The sequence below is a fragment of the Mizuhopecten yessoensis genome, unplaced genomic scaffold, assembly GCF_002113885.1.
Source record: "Mizuhopecten yessoensis strain PY_sf001 unplaced genomic scaffold, ASM211388v2 scaffold10591, whole genome shotgun sequence".
NCBI lineage: Eukaryota > Metazoa > Mollusca > Bivalvia > Pectinida > Pectinidae > Mizuhopecten > Mizuhopecten yessoensis.
In genome coordinates, this window is record NW_018408623.1 from 1,347,508 (window position 1) to 1,369,562 (window position 22,055).

General features: G+C 35.5%; 2 protein-coding genes across 7 annotated transcripts in view; one reads left to right on the plus strand and one right to left on the minus strand.

The window, feature by feature from the left end:
• Positions 1-9,838, minus strand: part of LOC110461243 (muscle calcium channel subunit alpha-1-like) — a 153,769-nt gene extending 143,931 nt beyond the window's left edge. For all 6 annotated transcript variants that reach the window (XM_021514637.1, XM_021514636.1, XM_021514634.1 and 3 more), the window contains exon 1: positions 9,559-9,838. In XM_021514637.1, coding sequence (XP_021370312.1) covers positions 9,559-9,577 — 19 coding nt within the window. In that variant the 5' untranslated portion in view covers positions 9,578-9,838. The remainder of the gene's footprint in view (positions 1-9,558) is intronic.
• Positions 9,839-10,066: 228 nt separating this feature from the next.
• The window catches only part of LOC110461244 (mRNA-decapping enzyme 1B-like), a 132,411-nt gene continuing 120,422 nt past the window's right edge, over positions 10,067-22,055 (plus strand). Inside the window, exon 1 of the mRNA XM_021514640.1 lies at positions 10,067-10,186. Within this exon, the coding sequence (XP_021370315.1) occupies positions 10,067-10,186 (120 nt within the window). The remainder of the gene's footprint in view (positions 10,187-22,055) is intronic.

A 22,055-nucleotide genomic window follows, 5' to 3' on the forward strand; every position in this document is an offset into this window, starting at 1 on the left:
TATATATAAAGTCCTTGTTTTTAGCCATGTCTTCATATAATCAATTATTTGCAAAAAAAATACATCATATTACCTTCCACATCATGAATTTTGTATAATAGTGACAATTTAAAGGATGTATGAAACTCATCTTAAATAATTTCCTACAAAAAGCTTTGCACTGAAGACATAATCAAGACACAAATTGTAACCATCCTTTCATTGACTCCAGACACAGCAGTATATATTACAAATGAACCTTATCTGTGGGAGATCAAGATTGTAATCAGATGAAACACTCTGGCCTGCCCGTAACCAACTATATGTCTGATAAAGCACTATGGCCAGTCTTTTCACTATGCTGGTCAGCAGTCTACAGAGGCAGCAATGCAATCAGCTGCCCACAGTGACTCAAGATTAGATCAGCCAGTGTGATCAAGGCATCCAATTGCAGATGCATTCACTTTTACAATAGGTTTCATGAGAACTCTGCTTTAATAATGTAAGTGTGTATTTGTATCAGAAATAGAAGGAATTTACAATCGGTGATATGGTATCAAAAGCTCAAAGTTTCTCTCATCTTGTTCAACAGATTGGTTATTTTTCATCTAGATTTGTTGGGAGCATGTACAGTACTGTTTGGAACTAAATACTGTTATATTGTACTTTATGATGACCTCTTGTTGCGCACAATAGTGTGCCTGAGTGATAATAAAATCTTTGAATCTCTACAAGCTGCTTGTGAACATACCAAAAAGTGCATGCATACATGTATGCTTGTGAACAGGGCCTTATCACCTAGATTGGGTTCTGAACTCAGCCTGGTCACACAAAAAATAGTGTATTAAAGCCTGTGAACAGGGCCTTGTCACATACCAAATATATAGTAGGCTTGTGAACGTAGGCTTGTGAACAGGGCCTTGTCACATACCAAAATTATAGTAGGCTTGTGAACAGGGCCTTGTCACATACCAAATATATAGTAGGCCTGTGGACAGGGCCTTGTCACATACCAAATATATAGTAGGCCTGTGGACAGGGCCTTGTCACATACCAAATATATAGTAGGCCTGTGAACAGGTCCTTGTCACATACCAAATATATAGTAGGCCTGTGAACAGGGCCTTGTCACATACCAAAATTATAGTAGGCTTGTGAACAGGGGCTTGTCACATACCAAAATTATAGTAGGCTTGTGAACACGGCCTTGTCACATACCAAATATATAGTAGGCTTGTGGACAGGGCCTTGTCACATACCAAATATATAGTAGGCTTGTGAACAGGGCCTTGTCACATACCAAAAATATAGCAGGCTTGTGAACAGGGCCTTATCACATACCAAAAATATAGTAGGCTTGTGAACAGGGCCTTGTCACATACCAACTATATAGTAGGCTTGTGAACAGGTCCTTGTCATATACCAAATATATAGTAGGCTTGGGAACAGGGGCTTGTCACATACCAAATATATAGTAGGTTTGTGAACAGGGCCTTGGCCTTGTCACATACCAAATATATGGTAGTTTTGTGAACAGGGCCTTGTCACATAGCAAAAATATAGCAGGCTTGTGAACAGGGCCTTGTCGCATACCAAATATATGGTAGGTTTGAGAACAGGGCCTTGTCACATACCAACTATATAGTAGGCTTGTGAACAGGGCCTTGTCACATACCAAATATATGGTAGGTTTGTGAACAGGGCCTTGTCACATACCAAAATTATAGTAGGCTTGTTAACAGGGCCTTGTCATATACCAAAAATATAGTAGGCTTGTGAACAGGGCCTTGTCATATACCAAAAATATAGTAGGCTTGTGAACATGGCCTTGTCACATAACAAATATATAGTAGGCTTGTGAACAGGGCCTTGCCACATACCAAAAATATAGTAGGCTTGAGAACATGGCCTTGTCCCATAACAAATATATAGTAGGGTTGTGAACAGGGCCTTGTCATATACCAAATATATAGTAGGCTTGTGAACAAGGGCATTGCATTTGTCTCACACCAAGTATTGTCAGATTGTGAACATGCAGCCTCACACCGAATGTGAGTTTTTGATCAAGGCCTTGTAACAGTGCGAGTTGCAATTTGTGGTGAAAAAAAATAATCTCAAAAACAGGAAATTGTACATTAACTACATCTATAACATGGTCACATTGACAACATATGTATTACACCTCCATCAGAATTCATTTTGTCTTAAAACTTTTAAAATCATCTCCCATATATACATTCACAGTTCAAAACTTAGACCCCATTTTCTATTACAGCCTTCATAGAATTCTCCAGAACCAATAAGTTTGTAACCTTTGCTATAAAAGTTGACAGAGCAGATCTAGACCAAGAGATGACTGTTTTGTATCCACATTCAAAGGCAGACTAGGAGATGGCTGCTTTATCTCCAAATTGAAAGATATCTCGCTATTTGATAAATTGAAATTTACATTTTATTCACAAATTTTGGAAAGAAAATTGCCATTTAATTTTCTTTCTGAATAAAAAGGAAGTAAAATAGCAATAGGCTTTTATTCCAGCAAGGCTATACATGGTTAGTAAAAGGAGACCATGTCTGGGTAAGCATACCGTAAATATACCATATGTCTAGGGGTGTCCTGTTTTTATATCTCTGGCATGAACAACTAATTACTTATTTTGCATTTAACAGTTTTCTCTATGTATATTCATGATCATAAGAAAATGTTCCATAGAATTTCTAAATCAACTGGATATTATATTACTGTAACCATCAGTTAATAGAAAATATCATAATATAGTTTTTAAAATGAGGCTGTTGGCAATATCATAAGAATGTCCATCGCCTATTATTGAAGCTAGTATGTGTGATAAAGCTTTGATAGGTATTTATCTCGGAAAAACATATACCTAAAAATTAGGTCATAGTGACCTAGTAATTGTATACTGCACTGCGGTCCCCCTCCCCTTAACAAGATTGGAAGGAGTGATTGGAGTCAATATGCAGATATTAAATATTATATGATTTATGATCCAAAACAACTGTTCCCTAGCTAACACCTTTGAAACAACTATGATAGCTGTAATTGTATTCCCCAACTATTTCCTTCCTGATATCCAGGCATCATGTTAATAATCTGTGTTGAGAAAAAATATTAAGGTATGTACATGTAGGTAAGTTTTTAACATCACATTAATAGTCTATATATGGGCATAAAATCTCCATTGAACACAAAAATCAGGTCAGATATTGGCTAAACTGAAACAGGATATTTTCTACTTTGGCTTCATACTTTAGAAAGGAAATATCTATAACGTTGTGTAGGAAAACTTGGGTCAAGATATCTAAGTTAACGACTTAATATATCGATTGATTCAATCTGTTTTTATTGGATCAAGGTTCTCAGCCAATAGGATTGTGGACAGCAGTACGGACATGAGGCACACAATGCAATCAATACAGATGTTCGTTATCGATGTTTACATCAGTAAACTACTATAGCATCAATAATCAATATTGTCAACAGTGAAGTGACTTCTGTATTATATAGATATAGGCTGGCCATGACAATCAGTAACAGCCGAGCTGGGTAGTAAAGTACATTATGTACACAGGTAGGACAGGTATTGTGGGGAACATGTGACATAATTTAATTCCATAGTCAAACAGATTACTACATCTCAGTACATACAAATTATAGTTCTAAACATGGATTCAGTTTGTCCAAAGTATAATGTTCAACTAGAATACTACAAGTACAAATGATATCATCAAAGCAAAATGTAAATTAAAAAAATCACTGATCCCACTATTTTGCACCGGAAAGTTATGGCATGCATGAAATTTACTGTAAAGTTGAATTATTATTTGAATAGAAAATCAAGACAAATCAAAAACTTGTATCATGAACATAAAGTTGTTTGAAGATTCTAAATATTTAACAGGTCTACAAAAAATGTTACATTTCCATAACACATGTACAATTTGAAATTCAATGTGGCTATTAACTAAAAGTTTGGGTTTATAATTAGAACCCCTTGGAGCAAATTAGGGTATAGATTTAACGAGTTTCAAGAGTGTATGGGGGTACTACATGTAATTTCTACACCATATATTGAACCCCAGGCTGGAATTTGACATGCCAACTAACATCTTGTACTGACTAACAGTTATCTCTGGCCTCCAACAATGCAGGTCAAAAAGTTTACTGCCACAGGGGTTATTGTCCATCATATTCATGTTTGATTGAATTTATTGAATTTTAATGCCAATAATTAACATAAACTAAATTACAAAGAAATGAGAAGCAAGTAATCAGAAAGATATAAAAGTTTACATATAACCTTTGACCAGTTACCTGTGATTTACCAGGTAACTGGTACATTTCTGTATCACCTCTATAGCTAGTCAACCGTGAAAGAAGTGTGAAATTTCAACACCAAGCATAACAGCCACAACTAACACAGGTAAGGTCCAGTTGTGCTTTGATATAACTGTCAAACCATCGATGAACTTTAATCGACGATTAAATGCAATTCACTACTTCTGAACCCGACAGTATAACCCCATTATTGACAGTTTTACAGTCGTTGTAATGATGTGTAGGATGCATTGAAAAATTTAAAAATCTACCGATCAGATAGAAAATATGTATGCATACAATGTTCCTTATTTCACTCGAGCCTTCTGCATTTTTTTCATTCCATAACATTCATCAACCGATCTTAATACCATATTGCACATTTGTGCATGTTTTATCATACAACGGGGCGATTGATTGTTAAATCATCCTGTTGTGGACAGCATGTGCAGACAGTCTGCACACACTGATCTTGGTGCATTGTGCAATCACACAACTGTACGTAATATTGATGCGTGAATAACATAAACAACTTAAACATGAGCAATCCCAATTGCATGATGAATGTGTGTGATATTTGATAGACATCACTTTAATCAGTCACTCTACATGTATCGCAAAATCACTACCAACTCTATACCATCACTACTGGGGACATTGACATTTACTTAATCCTCACTAAAGTGAAGATACAGTTGTTATTTATCTAACAGATCGAAAAATATAATGAACATTGATCTACACCTAAATATAGATAACTGAAATACAAGATTTGAATGGAATTGTCATATTGATAAAAAAGCATAAATTTCAGTATAAATGTATATGTAGTGGTTATAAATATAAACAGGTAATTTGTCATTTTCAAGAAATTATCATTTATTTTACCGTTATTGATATCAAACTGTCAAAAAGTCATCAAACTTTCCAGGTGACAGAAAATGAACAGTAAGTCAGCTCAGTGTAAATCTTTCTACTTTTGCCATTATAGTATTCTTTACACAAATTATAATGAGCAGATGTATATAAATTATACATGCATATATATATACATCCTGATTGTAGCAATGCTTGTTTTAACTCATTCACCTCTAAAGACACATTTGAACCCTTCCAATTCAAAGGTTGGAATAGTTCATTAGGAAACTTCAGGGGTATATGGCAGAGTGTCGATACATTGTAGAACATTCTATGTTAGGACTAATGAATGTTTTCAATAGTTACTATGAAAATTAGATGGGATTTTATAGGACTTTGCCAGATTTTAGAAGTCCAGCAGACAATCACATGAATTTAGTCACTGATAACATTTTCTTCATTATAACTTTAATATATCTGTTGGGAAAACAAAGGTTGAAACATTGACAAGAAATAACAAAAGTGTCAGACACAGTACATGTACAGTGATAATAATTTAACTTTCAAATAATCTTGACACAGACCAAGAAAAATCCATCAGTAATGTAATAAGCAAATGACATATAACCAAATGAACTTGGTATGTGCAACCAACAATCAATGATATTCATATATATATTCCAGACATGTACAATGTAAATCAATTACTTGTACATATATACACTTGTTCCTGATTACTAGTGGTTGTGCTATCCTTTATAAAAGCTGGAACCTGAAGCATGCAATGCAACAAGTCATATTTATATAAAACCTATCTCACAAGGCCAATGGCAATGGAATCTCCTGCAATGTTTTACTTCAATACAAAATTAATCAGGTATGCAATCAGGCCATCATTTAATGAGAAAACTGACAGCTATATCAGTGAATATTTTATAAATAGGCATTATTTCACCATCCAACAGCTCCACAATGACAAATTAGAAAGAGCCTGAAGCACCAAACATTTCCTTTCTCTACTTCTTAACATATAACATCAATTAACATAAATCATAAACTCAAAAGCAGAATTAATTAAACAGTGAACTGCACGTACATGTACTACTTTAGAACATATATATTTTCCATGTAACAAACAAAAGTAACAGATTACTATTTTAGGTGAAGGTTTCTTTTGATATTTTGAAGAACATTGATTCGGGTTACAATAATTTGTATACAGTTTTGGGGATTTTTTTTACCTAAATTTTACAGCAGCCTGTTGCATCACGAACAAGGAAAATATAGCATTATTTTAATTGAAATTAGGAAGATGATGTTATTGTTCCTTGTATTTCTTCATTTCAGAAAATAAGGCCCTTTTTTTTGCTAGGGGAAGCTGCCTGTATATTGATGATAAAGTAGGCAAACAACAAATACAGAACCAGCTCCTGTATAGGTAGCTTGTAGTGTCATACTAATGACACAGGGTCCCAGCACAGTAGTACAACGGGGAACATGAACCACAATCTGTCTTCAATTACATGAGGTACTTGCATTGGGATCCCTTTCCCCTGGCACTGGTGAGCAAGGACTGATAACAAGAAGATGCATTACCCGTTACCTTATGTCAGACACTGTGTGAACCAAGGCTGTACCACAAATATTTGTAACTACCCATCTCTTGTTCCCATTGTACAGCTCGAATTGTCTGCATAGCTTCTACAGAACACGCTTTGTACCTAATTCTGTACAGGTAAAACATCCCACATACACTGTACTTATGTATACACAGTTCTAAAATTACTCAACAAATTAATCCTCAGGTTATATATATTTTCTAATAAAAGCAGTTTCCTAAACTGTTGTTTTATACTCTGTAACTGAGGAACTACTTTTTTTTAACTACTTTAACATTATCAGTGATTATTTTGGCCTAGTTTTACAGCCAAATACAGGCTGCGCATGCTTCCCCTTTCAAAAAAAAATGTTGACTGACGAATATCTTCCCAATTACAATTAAAATAATGCTGTATTTTCCCTATTCGTGAAGCAACGAGCTGCTGTAAACTTATGGAAGAAAAAACACTGATTCTAGTATGTAGATCCACAGTAGTGTGTTATAGTGTTTTGACCCATAACATTATGTACTAGTCTAATATAGATCCACATTAGGCTTTGACATCAACCATCATAGTGATGGCCAACAAGACAAAAACTGATATATAATGAATTTACCCATATGTACCACACACAATTCAAAACCTCTACCCAATATACACAATTCAAAACCACAACTACAGAGATACTGGCACACAAATAACACCATCCTATATAGCTACTAGACTGTATACAGGACAGAGTAGCCAGTAATTGCATTACTACTGTTGGTATTTGACCTTTATACCAGAAGATCACAGGTAATAATCACACAGGTAGATCTCTCTATCTGCCAAGTCAACATCTACCTAGTGGCTAAATTGACCTGTCATGATTTCAAACACAACTACCGAACTAGGCCAGCATTAAAGTATTGCTTGTTTCTCCTAATATACATCAGTCATATTAAAAAGCTTTGAGTAGGTATATATGCGCTGGTGAATTTATTTATTTTCTCAAAAACTCTTCAACTCAAAATATTAGAGTTGTAACTTCTTAAATTTTAAGAACTGTAGAAGTACAAGCATAGTTCTTTCAGATTCACAAGTTCACAGAAATAATAACAAAATACTGGATATTGTCTTTGAAAGTTTGTATGCTGATTACACTGTACATTTAAATTTGTACAAATGCCAATGTTAATTCAGACCCATAGGAAAAATTGTGTTTGGTATCAGTTTTCTCATTCTTGTTCAAATTTCTCAAATCAAACATCATATCATCATGCATGCTCATCAAAATCTTCATCTTATACAGCTCCAGTCCACTATCAATGCTAAAGATTCTGGAGTTAAAAGTAACTAAGCTTTAATAAACATTGGATTTGTATGTCTGGTTGGATTTCCCCAAATGCTTAATCAGGCCCCTGACGTAAGACCAAACAGATACATGCATGTTTCAGGTACCCCGACTGTGACCCTACCATATTTACCTTGACTATAACAATTTTATCTTACTCCAACACACTCCATTTAAGTGTCGGGATTACTTGTCCACCCGGTGAAAACAAACTAATGAACAAAAAAAACCAAGGCAACTGTATGTATACCCTCTCTACTTCAAAAGCAGGAATCAAAACCAAATTTAAATCCCATATTATTATTTCAAAGACCTAAAAATATGTTAGGCTATTTTTGGAACAAAAAAATCTTTTAAAAAATGGTGAAAAAAATAAATCCTGTACAACCTATCCTACTTTTTTTCAGTTCATACATAAACAATTTAACAAAACAAACCCGAAGAAAGCAACGGGCTACAATAACACATCGTACTCATGTTACCTGAAACATAATATTTTTTTATTTGGCCATTTTACCAAAATGATACTCAAGAGTTAAAAAGATAGTGCATGCATATATGTTACTTACATAAGTATCTATCAAAGAAACTATATTAGACCTTTTATTTTGTAATGGAAAACTTTCAAATTTGAAAGAATCTTTTATAGACTTTTAACAAATATTTCACGCAATTATGTACCAATACATCTACTTTACATTACAAATATAGCGGATATATGTACAGCATTATCATTATGCTAATGTTTTTGAACTTTGGTCCTATAAATTATATTCAATGTAACTATAAATTTGTAATAAGCTAAATCAGACTGAGAGTGATACTAAATACTAAATTTCTTATAGTAAACACTTGCGTGTACAGTTTACATCTATTCATTATTCAAGCTTACACAGTTAGTTCCAATACACAATGTAATACACAGTGTTCTAGTTCACATTGTTTTACTATTTTAATTAAATTTGATGAATGCTCTGAATACTGTATGAATATGTATAATGGTTAGGAGGATGAATTAGATATATATTAATAAACCAAAACATAATTCCTGCCACGGATCGTAACAAGAGCAGTCTCTCATCCGACAGTATTATAACCATACTGTAATCGGGCCGCTGTAATCAGCTGTGTAAACGGCCTTTACAAAAAATAGAATTAAATCCATTGAATACATGACGGGATTAAAACGTTACGATCTTATTTATAATGTATGCATAGAAAAATATGAAATATGAGTAGATTCGGAGAAGAGCATCATCACAAATTCTGCCTCAGCAACATTTTGGTTCACAACGATAGACGAAGCCATATTTAATTTTTCTCCTTATTGTTGCACTGGACTGTTGCTCGATCAGCAGCAGCAGACGATTGCTATATCCTTAAAACGAAAAAGCTCACATCACTCCAACAGAGGGTTATAATTTCTGGCTAAGAAAATAGCTTACCTGGACCTTGAGAGGCCATTGTTGGCTTAATTTGGAGGGGAAAGTCCGATTAATTTCTCGCTACAATACACAAATTTCGTCCATTTTTGCTTGCTGCTCATGATGCTGCATCCGGGCATCTTGCTCGTAAATTCCAGATTTTCACCATTTTATTGAATGGTTTTAAAATCCAACAATAACGATAATTTCCTGGAGTGGTCACTCCGCTCTCATCCTCGTCGTCTGTGTAGAACGATGCACAGAAGACCCGATTACATAGACGTCGGCTTAGCGTGAAAGAAACCGTAACGCTTGACCGGTTTTCAGTGCTCCTGTTCTATTTTTAGCTCGCTTCATAAAATATTGGTCTATATCAAAACAAGACACTGTTAATCAATTTCAAGTATTGATTTCGAACTAAATAAAATCAATCATAGTTATGTACACGTTTGTGAATTTTATAATATTATCAAGTTTCATTCTTTACTCCGCATACACTTTTAGTGCGGAGCTATTTGATTTCTGGAATATGGCGGAAGGCCGGATGAATTTAGCTGCTCTGCAGCAGAGAGATCCGTATATTACAGAAATTCTTGACACAGCATCGCAAGTAGCCCTTTATTCATTCAGCTCTTTAGCTAATGAATGGGTAAGTAAAGGTTTATCATGTGTAAAAGGCTGTCAAGTCAACAATTTTAGTGGAAACTGCACGTGTTGTCAGTGTATATTGGGTTAGCTGTTTGTAGTCTGTCTACAGCCTAATCCATTGTGTACTGTACCGTAGTCATTGGCCTTACATTCTCCAACCATACTTGTTTAGCATAACCGATACACTTGCACAGGTAATGAAAAAGTAATTAAGCAGCAGAGAAATCATTATTACATTATGGCTCCATTATGTTTCTGATATTAGGATTGCCATGGTGGTAGATTTACTTTGAGTGTTTGAAACATACAGTAAGGTCTTTATTGTAGTCGTATGATACGATTTTAAGCTCCAAAATGTTACCTGGCATTTCATTTCTTTGCTTACAACGAAAAATACAAGTGCATCTGCACTTACTAGTATTTGTGCCATTAGCTTTATGTAAGGTCTTACTTTTCACGTCCCTGTAAACACCAAAAGTGTCTACTGCCCTGTAAACACAAAAAGTGTCTACTGCAGTTACTATAGGTTTCCTCACGTCCCTGTAAACACGAAAAGTGTCTACTGCAGTTACTACAAGTTTCCTCACGTTCCTGTAAACACCAAAAGTGTTGGCTGCAGTTACTATAGGTTTCCACACGTTCCTGTAAACACCAAAAGTGTCTACTGCAGTTTCTACAAGTTTCCTCACATTCTTAAAAACACCAAAAGTGTCTACTGCAGATACTATAGGTTTCCACACGTTACTGTAAACACCAAAAGTGTCTACTGCAGTTTCTACAAGTTTCCTCACATTCCTGTAAACACCAAAAGTGTCTACTGCAGATACTATAAGTTTCCTCACGTCCCTGTAAACACCAAAAGTGTCTACTGCAGATACTATAGGTGTCCACACGTTCCTGTAAACACCAAAAGTGTCTACTGCAGTTTCTACACTTTTCCTTACATTCCTGTAAACCCCAAAAGTGTCTCCTGCAGATACTATAAGTTTACTCATGTCCCTGTAAACACCATAAGTGTCTACTGCAGTTACTATAGGTTTCCACACGTTCCTGTAAACACCAAAAGTGTCTACTGCAGATACTATAAGTTTCCTCATGTCCCTGTAAACACCAAAAGTGTCTACTGCAGATACTATAGGTTTCTACACGTTCCTGTAAACACCAAAAGCGTCTACTGCAGTTTCTACAAGTTTCCTCAAATTCCTGTAAACACCAAAAGTGTTTACTGCAGTTAATACAAGTTGCCTCACGTTCCTGTAAACACCAAAAGTGTCTACTGCAGATACTACAGGTTTCTACACGTTCCTGTAAACACCAAAAGTGTCTACTGCAGTTACTACAGGTTTCTACACGTTCCTGTAAACACCAAAAGTGTCTACTGCAGTTACTACAGGTTTCTACACGTTCCTGTAAACACCAAAAGTGTCTACTGCAGATACTACAGGTTTCTACATGTTCCTGTAAACACCAAAAGTGTCTACTGCAGTTACTACAAGTTTCCTCACGTTCCTGTAAACACCAAAAGTGTCGACTGCAGTTACTATAGGTTTCCACACATTCCTGTAAACACCAAAAGTGTCTACTGCAGTTTCTACAAGTTTGCTTACATTCCTGTAAACACCAAAAGTGTCTCCTGCAGATACTATAGGTTTCCACACGTTCCTGTAAACACCAAAAGTGTCTACTGCCGATACTATAAGTTTCCTCACGTCCCTGTAAACACCAAAAGTGTCTACTGCAGATACTACAGGTTTCCACACGTTCCTGTAAACACCAAAAGTGTCTACCGCAGTTTCTACAAGTTTCCTCACATTCCTGTAAACACCAAAAGTGTCTACTGCAGTTTCTGCAAGTTTCCTTACATTCCTGTAAACACCAAAAGTGTCTACTGCAGATACTATAGGTTTCCACACGTTCCTGTAAACACCAAAAGTGACTACTGCAGTTTCTACAAGTTTCCTCACATTCCTGTAAACACCAAAAGTGCCTACTGCAGATACTATAAGTTTCCTCACGTCCCTGTAAACACCAAAATTGTCTACTGCAGATACTAAAGGTTTCTACACGTTCCTGTAAACACCAAAAGTGTCTACTGCAGTTTCTACAAGTTTCCTCAAATTACTGTAAACACCAAAAGTGTTTACTGCAGTTAATACAAGTTGCCTCACGTTTCTGTAAACACCAAAAGTGTCTACTGCAGATACTACAGGTTTCTACATGTTCCTGTAAACACCAAAAGTGTCTACTGCAGTTACTACAAGTTTCCTCACGTTCCTGTTAACACCAAAAGTGTCTACTGCAGATACTATAGGTTTCCTCACGTCCCTGTAAACACCAAAAGTGTCGACTGCAGTTACTATAGGTTTCCACACGTCCCTGTAAACACCAAAAGTGTCTACTGCAGTTACTACAAGTTTCCTCACGTTCCTGTAAACACCAAAAGTGTCTACTGCAGATACTATAAGTTTCCTTACGTCCCTGTAAACACCAAAAGTGTCTACTGCAGATACTATAAGTTTCCTTACATCCCTGTAAACACCAAAAGTGTCTACTGCAGTTACTATAAGTTTCCTCACGTCCCTGTTAACACCAAAAGTGTCTACTGCAGATACCATAAGTTTCCTCTCTCAAACTCATTGGGTTAACCTGCTAGGAGTTGGTTAACATTTTATGGTTACTCACTAGTTGGTAACACCCTGGACGTGATTTTATTGGTCAATCTTTAAATTGTGACATCACCGAACAACACTTTGCAACGTCATATTCCATTGTGATAATAATAAAAACTAATAATTTGAGGTTCTTATATACCTTATACGGCCTTTGCAACAGCTGAGTAAACTGGAGCAAACATAGTCAAGTATCTTCCTCAAAGATACAACACAGTGCCGTGCCGTGACTTGAACCCGCAACCCTTATGTCACAAGCCCGGCGTCCTACCACTAGACTTAGCTTCCATGCCTCTATATATCATGGCAATTTTTTCTCTGACCGGAAACAGAAATAATGTATTCCTAAGAGGAACAAATGGTTTTCTAGAAATAATATCTGAACGTTGTGGGAGAAAAATGTCTCCAAACTTGTGACGGTTTATTGTTATGTTTATTTAAGTTGAGTTAGTTAATTTTCAATTTTTATGGGTTTCTGCATGTCACAACAGATATAAGCTAGAACTTATTTGAAAACAATTTCAGGCCAGAGTATTTGAATCCTAGTTACTTCTCTCCTCGTCATATGACAATCGATCTTTGACATATATCACTCATAATATTTTATTCTCACTGTAAATCAAGTCTCCAGTACATCACATAAATATATTCACAGGGTAATTGAGATATTTTACTGCATAAGACTACAAGGCTTAAGATTATTGATTGAGAACAGTTTCAGGACTGTTTTCACCTGAAGTTAGATATTGACGTAAGTCACGCAACACTTGGTCCCCTACCTGTCATTAGTTGTGAAGCTTTTTTTTCTATGCTTCATCAGTACCAAAGATTGTATTGATTTAATCATTTGCCCTTATTCCAACAATTTTTAAAGACGTTTGCAATAGTCCCATTGCACCTCAGCTCCCATACATAAACATGAAGAAAGGGTTTGTTATGAATGGAGAATTTGAAACTGGATAATATAACCCAAATTTCAAGCATTATTTATTTTGTGTGAATCCTGTACTTGGCTACCTGTTCTGAATCCTAGTTTTATAAGCATAGCCACAAAAATGCAGAGAATATATTATATTGGGTTTAGTTAATTTGAAATATCAGAGCTTAGTAGTTTTCCTAAAAACCTTTACACTGTATACATAGCAAGCATGGAAACATATGTCCAAGCAAACTGATCAAACCGCTTCAAGAAAAAGGCTGAGTCATTTTTTTTTTGAGTTCTTTGAAATACCATAAAAAAAAGATTTTGAAAAATGTCCAAATTCTTTTTGCAGAAAATTTCTAACATAGATAGTAGTAGGAGACTGTCAGTGAATCAAGTTATGATGTTTTTGTTGTTTAAGTGAACCTACCTAATGCACACAGATCTACTGAATTATATAGTGGTAGGTATAACAAATCAAAGCAATAGTGTGTGTGTGTGTGTGTGTGTGGTGGTGGGGAGGGGGTTGAGTTGTGTTAGGGGCATGATGATTTATCAAACACAATATCTTTAGAACCCGACAGGTGAAAGCTATGGAGAAAGTTTGAGGCATAAGCAGTGTAGATAAGTAGTCATTAAACACATCAACATGTAGAGTGGAGCTCCTATAAAAAAAACAGGAAACAGTGAAACCTCTCACTCCATCATGTATCCACTTGTGTTGTACTAGGACTCAAGGATGGGTGTTTACTTGTATTGTATTAGGACTCAAGAATAGGTGTTTACTTGTATTGTACTAGGACTCAAGGATAGGTGTTTACTTGTGCCGTACTAGGACTCAAAGATGGGTGTTTACTTTTGTTGTACTAGGACTCAAGAATAGGTGTTTACTTGTATTGTACTAGGACTCAAGGATAGGTGTTTACTTGTGTTGTACTAGGACTCAAAGATGGGTGTTTACTTGTGTTGTACTAGGACTCAAGGAAATGTGTTTACTTGTATTGTACTAGGACTCAAGGATAGGTGTTAACTTGTGTTGTACTAGGACTCAAGGATGGTTGTTTACATGTATTGTACTAGGACTCAATGATAGGTGTTTACTTGTATTGTACTATGACTCAAGGATAGGTGTTTACATGTATTGTACTAGGACTCAAGAATGGGTGTTTACTTGTATTGTACTAGGACTCAAGGATAGGTGTTTACTTGTGTTGTACTAGGACTCAAGGATGGGTGTTTACTTGTACTGTACTAGCACTCAAAGATGGGTGTTTACTTGTGTTGTACTAGGACTCAAGGATAGGTGTTTACATGTATTGTACTAGGACTCAGGGATAGGTGTTTACATGTATTGTACTAGGACTCAATGATAGGTGTTTACTTGTATTGTACTAGGACTTTGTGTTGTACTAGGACTCAAGGATGGGTGTTTACATGTATTGTACTAGGACTCAATGATAGGTGTTTACATGTATTGTACTAGGACTCAAGGATAGATGTTTACTTGTATTGTAGTAGGACTCAAGGATAGATGTTTACAAGTGTTGTACTATGACTCAAGGATAGGTGTTAACTTGTGTTGTACTAGGACTCAAGGATGGGTGTTTACTTGTATTGTACTAGGACTCAAAGATGGGTGTTTACTTGTGTTGTACTAGGACTCAAGGATGGGTGTTTACATGTATTGTACTAGGACTCAATGATAGGTGTTTACTTGTATTGTACTAGGACTCAAGGATGGGTGTTTACTTGTATTGTACTAGGACTCAAGGATAGGTGTTTACTTGTATTGTACTAGGACTCAATGATAGGTGTTTACATGTATTGTACTAGGACTCAGGGATAGGTGTTTACATGTATTGTACTAGGACTCAGGGATAGGTGTTTACATGTATTGTACTAGGACTCAGGGATAGGTGTTTACATGTATTGTACTAGGACTCAAGGATAGATGTTTACTTGTATTGTAGTAGGACTCAAGGATAGATGTTTACAAGTGTTGTACTATGACTCAAGGATAGGTGTTAACTTGTGTTGTACTAGGACTCAAGGAAATGTGTTTACTTGTATTGTACTAGGACTCAAGGATAGGGGTTTACTTGTGTTGTACTAGGACTCAAGGATAGGTATTTACATGTATTGTACTAGGACTCAGGGATAGGTGTTTACATGTATTGTACTAGGACTCAATGATAGGTGTTTACTTGTATTGTACTAGGACTCAAGGATAGGGGTTTACTTGTGTTGTACTAGGACTCAAGAATGGGTGTTTACTTGTATTGTACTAGCACTCAAAGATGGGTGTTTACTTGTGTTGTACTAGGACTCAAGGATAGGTATTTACATGTATTGTACTAGGACTCAGGGATAGGTGTTTACATGTATTGTACTAGGACTCAGGGATAGGTGTTTACATGTATTGTACTAGGCCTCACGGCTAGCTGTTTACTTGTATTGTAGTAGGACTCAAGGATAGGTGTTTACAAGTGTTGTACTATGACTCACGGATAGGTGTTAACTTGTGTTGTACTAGGACTCAAGGAAATGTGTTTACTTGTATTGTACTAGGACTTTGTGTTGTACTAGGACTCAAGGATATGTGTTTACTTGTATTGTACTAGGACTCAAGGATAGGTGTTTACATGTATTGTACTAGGACTCAAGTATAGGTGTTTACTTGTATTGTACTAGGACTCAAGAATGGGTGTTTACTTGTATTGTACTAGGACTCAAAGATAGGTGTTTACTTGTATTGTACTAGGACTCAAGGATAGGTGTTTACATGTATTGTACTAGGACTCAGGGATAGGTGTTTACATGTATTGTACTAGATCTCAAGGGTAGATGTTTACTTGTATTGTAGTAGGACTCAAGGATAGGTGTTTACAAGTGTTGTACTAGGACTCAAGGATAGGTGTTTACTTGTATTGTACTTGTATCAGTTATCATGCGTGATGTTTAAGGAGATTTTGATAAATAGACCAAGATCATGAGACAAGTATATAGAGAATACTTAGTTACCTGTAGCAGGCAACCATTAGATACTCAATTTACCTGCAATATTACACACACAAAACATATTTTCTTTGAAGAGATCTGGCAGTCTGGCATATAATGATGAAACTTCAATGAAATCACATGTTGATCACATCATAGGACACAAATTTATTGTTTGTTGCATAAAAATCACCTGATTGCTGCTAAAGCTTGAGATTCTTGCTTTGAAAACATGGTCTGGCATTTAAATTACATTGTATATACTGTTCTTCATTTATTTGGATGCAAGTAGTACAAACACACGTACACTAAAGGTTGCCTTTGCATAAACTGAATCTGAACAGGCATTGCCATTCGCATCATAGCAAACACATTTCTAATATCCTAAACAGCATCAAATTCTATTTTCAACTACAGTGATGTACTGGGTACTTTTTTTGAAAAAAATATATATGACAATTCAAGCCAGCTGCTGTTTTTTTCTGTTTTATAACAATGGTGTTATTTTTAGCCTGGTGGTAGCTATATACACAATCAACAGATAAGTTTTATTTTTATTTTGTAGCAGCCAGATAAAGTACATAAATAGGCACTATTGTAAAGTGCAAAGCTTGATTTGTAAGTTCAGTCATGGAGTAAATTACATTAGATACATAGTTAGCTGATTTGTAACCTCCAACCTTTACAGGGGTAAGGGGTTACATTGTTTAATCAAATTTGTGACAGGTGTTCTCTTAAATTACAAGCAACCGTTAGTAAAACCAAGTGGTCACTTTCTGTTGTTACCAGTGTGGGCTATACTTAGGTTGGTTTAAACAGTATTTTATTTCCTTCGTCATATATTATAGTAAGTACACCGGTAAATAGCAATAGGATATGGCAACACAATTTTAAATCTTATATAAAACTATCTCAATTGAAATGTAATTACATTAAAGAAGTACTTCAACATACAGTTAATTAATACACATAAATTGTTTGAATTAACAGTTTGTGATAACACTGACCATTTCATGTGATGAACCAAAACAAAATCATAGGAAGGTATGCTAAAAGAAAGGAAACAGTAATGAAGAGAGCATGATCTATACTTAGGTTGAAGTATATTTGAATGACAAATGTTCACAAATAATATGTACTTCATGATAAGCTTTTGTTCATTAGGAATTTTAACGGGCAGTAATTAGAATCAGGATGGTTGGAATCTTGAGTAGATTAACTACTTTGATGTTTTAAGATTCAAAAACTTGAAAAATCAAGTTTATTTTATATTTGAAAATTTTAAGCAACTACAATTATATATAGAAACTGAATGTGGCGTTACAGGAATATTTTGTAGAAAGCCAGAGAGAGTACTCCAGCATTCAGCTCAATCAGCTGCTACAGAAAAGAAGTGCTGTCTGTTTTAGCACAGGGATCTAGCTGAGTTGAAGCCAAACAATTAAAGGAAACCCCAAATATTGTAAATTCCTATATGATATTGACTTTATTGCCTGTAGGTGACCCAACTGTTAAAAGTAAACTAGTGCCAACACTGAATCAGCGTAATACCAGATTCATTATTTGTTAAGCAGTAAGTATCTTTCCTTTTATTGGAATAATATAAATCATGTGTTGATTATTCATTAATGCATGTATACATATTTTGATATTTGATTTAAGTAACTTTGTGATGCAGCCTTGGACTTAGTGTGGTAAAAACTACACATGGTATCACTATACAAGATAGATTCTTTCATTCACTGTATCCATAGAATAGGAATGCTTTAAAGACAGAATCAATGGCAGAAGATATCTTGGCATGTCTTAACACATAAAACATTAACACCTATGATGATTATTGATATGATTTTTTCCCTATTGGTTATGGCATTTTAACTGCGATGTTATCAGTTATAGATAGAAATAGTGAGTTGTCAAATTATTGTTTCACACCAAAATGGAATGGAGGTGTGTCGGTGTAGGAAGTTTGTGGTCAAGGGGAGATAATATGGAACCTAGGTTGCATGTGAAAAGTGTACTCCAACAGTGTTAGAGGTTTACACGGCGAAAAACTTTTGACAGGCGCCGCGTAACCTCTAACTGCCCATAGCTGATTTTCCCGACGCTGACTATCACATTTTCAAAGTTCAGATTAAGAAAGAGTATATCGTGTTTACATACATTTAAATGGTCAAAAGGGTCCAATAAATTATTCCTTTCCATAAATCCATGATTATATGAGAAAAATTTCATGTCAAAGACATAAATAATGAGTTTTTCCTCGTTCGAAGCGAAGCAGACAGCATTTGCCATGATTTTTCCGGTTAATACAAAAATTGATTACATGTAATGTTTCACAAGCGGAATACAAACAAACTCCGTATCATTTCGTTCCGTTTGATATCCCCCCTGATATTTTGTATTAATCCAGAAGCCATGTTTTAAATTTAGGTCAGAGATGTGCTACAACGACATGGACATGTATTTTGAGTGTTCTATTTCGTAATATACTATATATTTGTGTCTGTGACATACATATGAGATCTATATTATATAAACGGTGAGTAGACATCGTTGTCATAAACTGTTAACCACTTAAGTGAGTTTTTCAAGCCAATTTTGTTCCGCCCGGATTTCGGGCGGAAACTGCATCAAAGAATTAGTGCTTCGGAAATGAGAGGTTGCAGTCGGCAAAATCATATCCGATTGAAAAAAGGCCGACCAGCGGCCTCTCATGTTATGGGAGTAGTGAAAAGTGATGTACATGTCAGCGGTAGATCACACATCTTCCTGAGGTTTTCGTGCTTAGTAATTCATGGATTCAATTTTCACTCGTTACACAGCAGTACCTGAATTGATATCGACTTTATTGCCTGTAGGTGACCCAACTGTTAAAAGTTAACTATAGTGCCAACACTGAATCAGCGTAATACAAGATTCATTATTTGTTTGGCAGTAAGTATCTTTCCTTTTATTGGAATAATATAAATCATGTGTTGATTATTCATGAATGCATGTATACATATTTTGTTATTTGATTTAAGTAACTTTGTGATGCAGCCTTGGACTTAGTGTGGTAGAAACTACACATCATATCACTATACAAGATAGATTCTTTCATTCACTGTAACCATAGAATAGGATGCTTTAAAGACAGAATCAATGGCAGAAGATATCTTGGCATGTCTTTACACATAACACATTAACACCTATGATGATTATTGATATGATTTTTTCCCTATTGGTTATGGCATTTTAACTGCGATGTTATCAGTTATAGATAGAAATAGTGAGTTGTCAAATTATTGTTTCACACCAAAATGGAATGGAGGTGTGTCGGTGTGGGAAGTTTGTGGTCAAGGGGAGATAATATGGAACCTAGGTTGCATGTGAAAAGTGATGTACATGTCAGCGGTAGATCACACATCTTCCTGAGGTTTTCGTGCTTAGTAATTCATGGATTCAATTTTCACTTGCTACACAGCAGTACCTGAAGCATTATTGATATTTTGAATTTCATGATAAATATTTCATGACTGGTTGACATTTCTCCAATATCAACTATATAGGTTTCCTCACTCCCAAGCTGTGGGATAAATCTGCTAAAAATTGGTAAACATTTTTAATTACTCACTAGTATATGGCAGTATGATAACACGTATGATCTACACATAAAATACAAAGCAGTTTTTTAGTCAAAGAATTTTGATACCCTTCGAAAAACATTCTCAAACACTGACCCCATAAACTGACTTAAACCTGGTGCTATTTTAAGTTGAAGTGGACATTACAATGTATGTGTTAAGTTATGTCTAAGAAGCTATTCACCTGACTTGTCTAACATAAGGGCGATCATCATATATTTTTTTAACAAATTTGAAGCATATCATTCATTGATCAGCAATTTCTCAATGGTACCATAATTCTTGATGTCCCCTTTTTCTGTATCATGTATTTATAAAGTTTCCATTTATCAATTCAAGAAGTCCCATTTTACCTTATCAGCAAGACTATCACATGTGTACTGCCTACAATTTGATAAAGAACAGGGAATCAAACCTGAAATTTAGGTCGCTGAATTTTCTCTGCAATGTCCACGACAATTAGTGAGAGAGCCAGCAGAGTTATCCCCCTTTGTGAATTGTTTCTCCTTCTGTTTGTAAAGAATCTTATACATTAATTTGTATTACTATATTTGAAGTGGCATGGACATTATAAATTTTCATTACACTATTCATTTATTAACTCATTGTATGGACACATCAGTTGTATTCTACTTATTGGCATTGTACATTTATTTGTGTATTGTAATTGGTTTCTCAGAGACAAGACATTTATATTTTTGATAGAGTTATTTCCCTTTAGACACAGCCCATGGCCAAACTAACATTATGACCTCTGTACACATTAGTTACAATACGAGAAGCCGGCTGCTTTCAAGGAGATATAATTATACTCAGATTGACAACTGCTATCTTATCACAAATGTAGGTGACAGCTCCCATCCTATTACAAAGCTGTAGGTGTTCTATTGTAAAGACAGTACTCAAATATTCACCATCTTACAAATAGATCACAAAGCTATTACTGATTATTGTGTAGACAAATGACTCAAAATATACCATTAAGGATTATTCAGTCCACAGTACTGGTACTACAGGGTTATGTAGGTATGACATCACACCATTAAGTGTTATAATGTCACAGTACTGGTCATACAGGGTTATGTAGGTATGACATCACACCATTGAGTGTTATAATGTCACAGTACTGGTACTACAGGGTTATGTTGTTTTGACATCACACCATTGAGTGTTATAATGTCACAGTACTGGTACTACAGGGTTATGTTGGTACGTGGTTATGTTGGTATGACATCTCACCATTGAGTGTTATAATGTCACAGTACTGGTCATACAGGGTTATGTAGGTATGACATCACACCATTGAGTGTTATAATGTCATAGTACTGGTCATACAGGGTTATGTTGGTATGACATCCCCCCATTGAGTGTTATAATGTCACAGTACTGGTCATACAGGGTTATGTAGGTATGACATCACACCATTAAGTGTTATAATGTCACAGTACTGGTACTTCAGGGTTATGTTGGTATGACATCACACCATTGACTGTTATAATGTCACAGTACTGGTACTACAGGGTTATGTAAGTATGACATCACACCATTGAGTGTTATAATGTCATAGTACTGGTCATACAGGGTTATGTTGGTATGACATCACCCCATTGAGTGTTATAATGTCACAGTACTGGTCATACAGGGTTATGTTTGTAT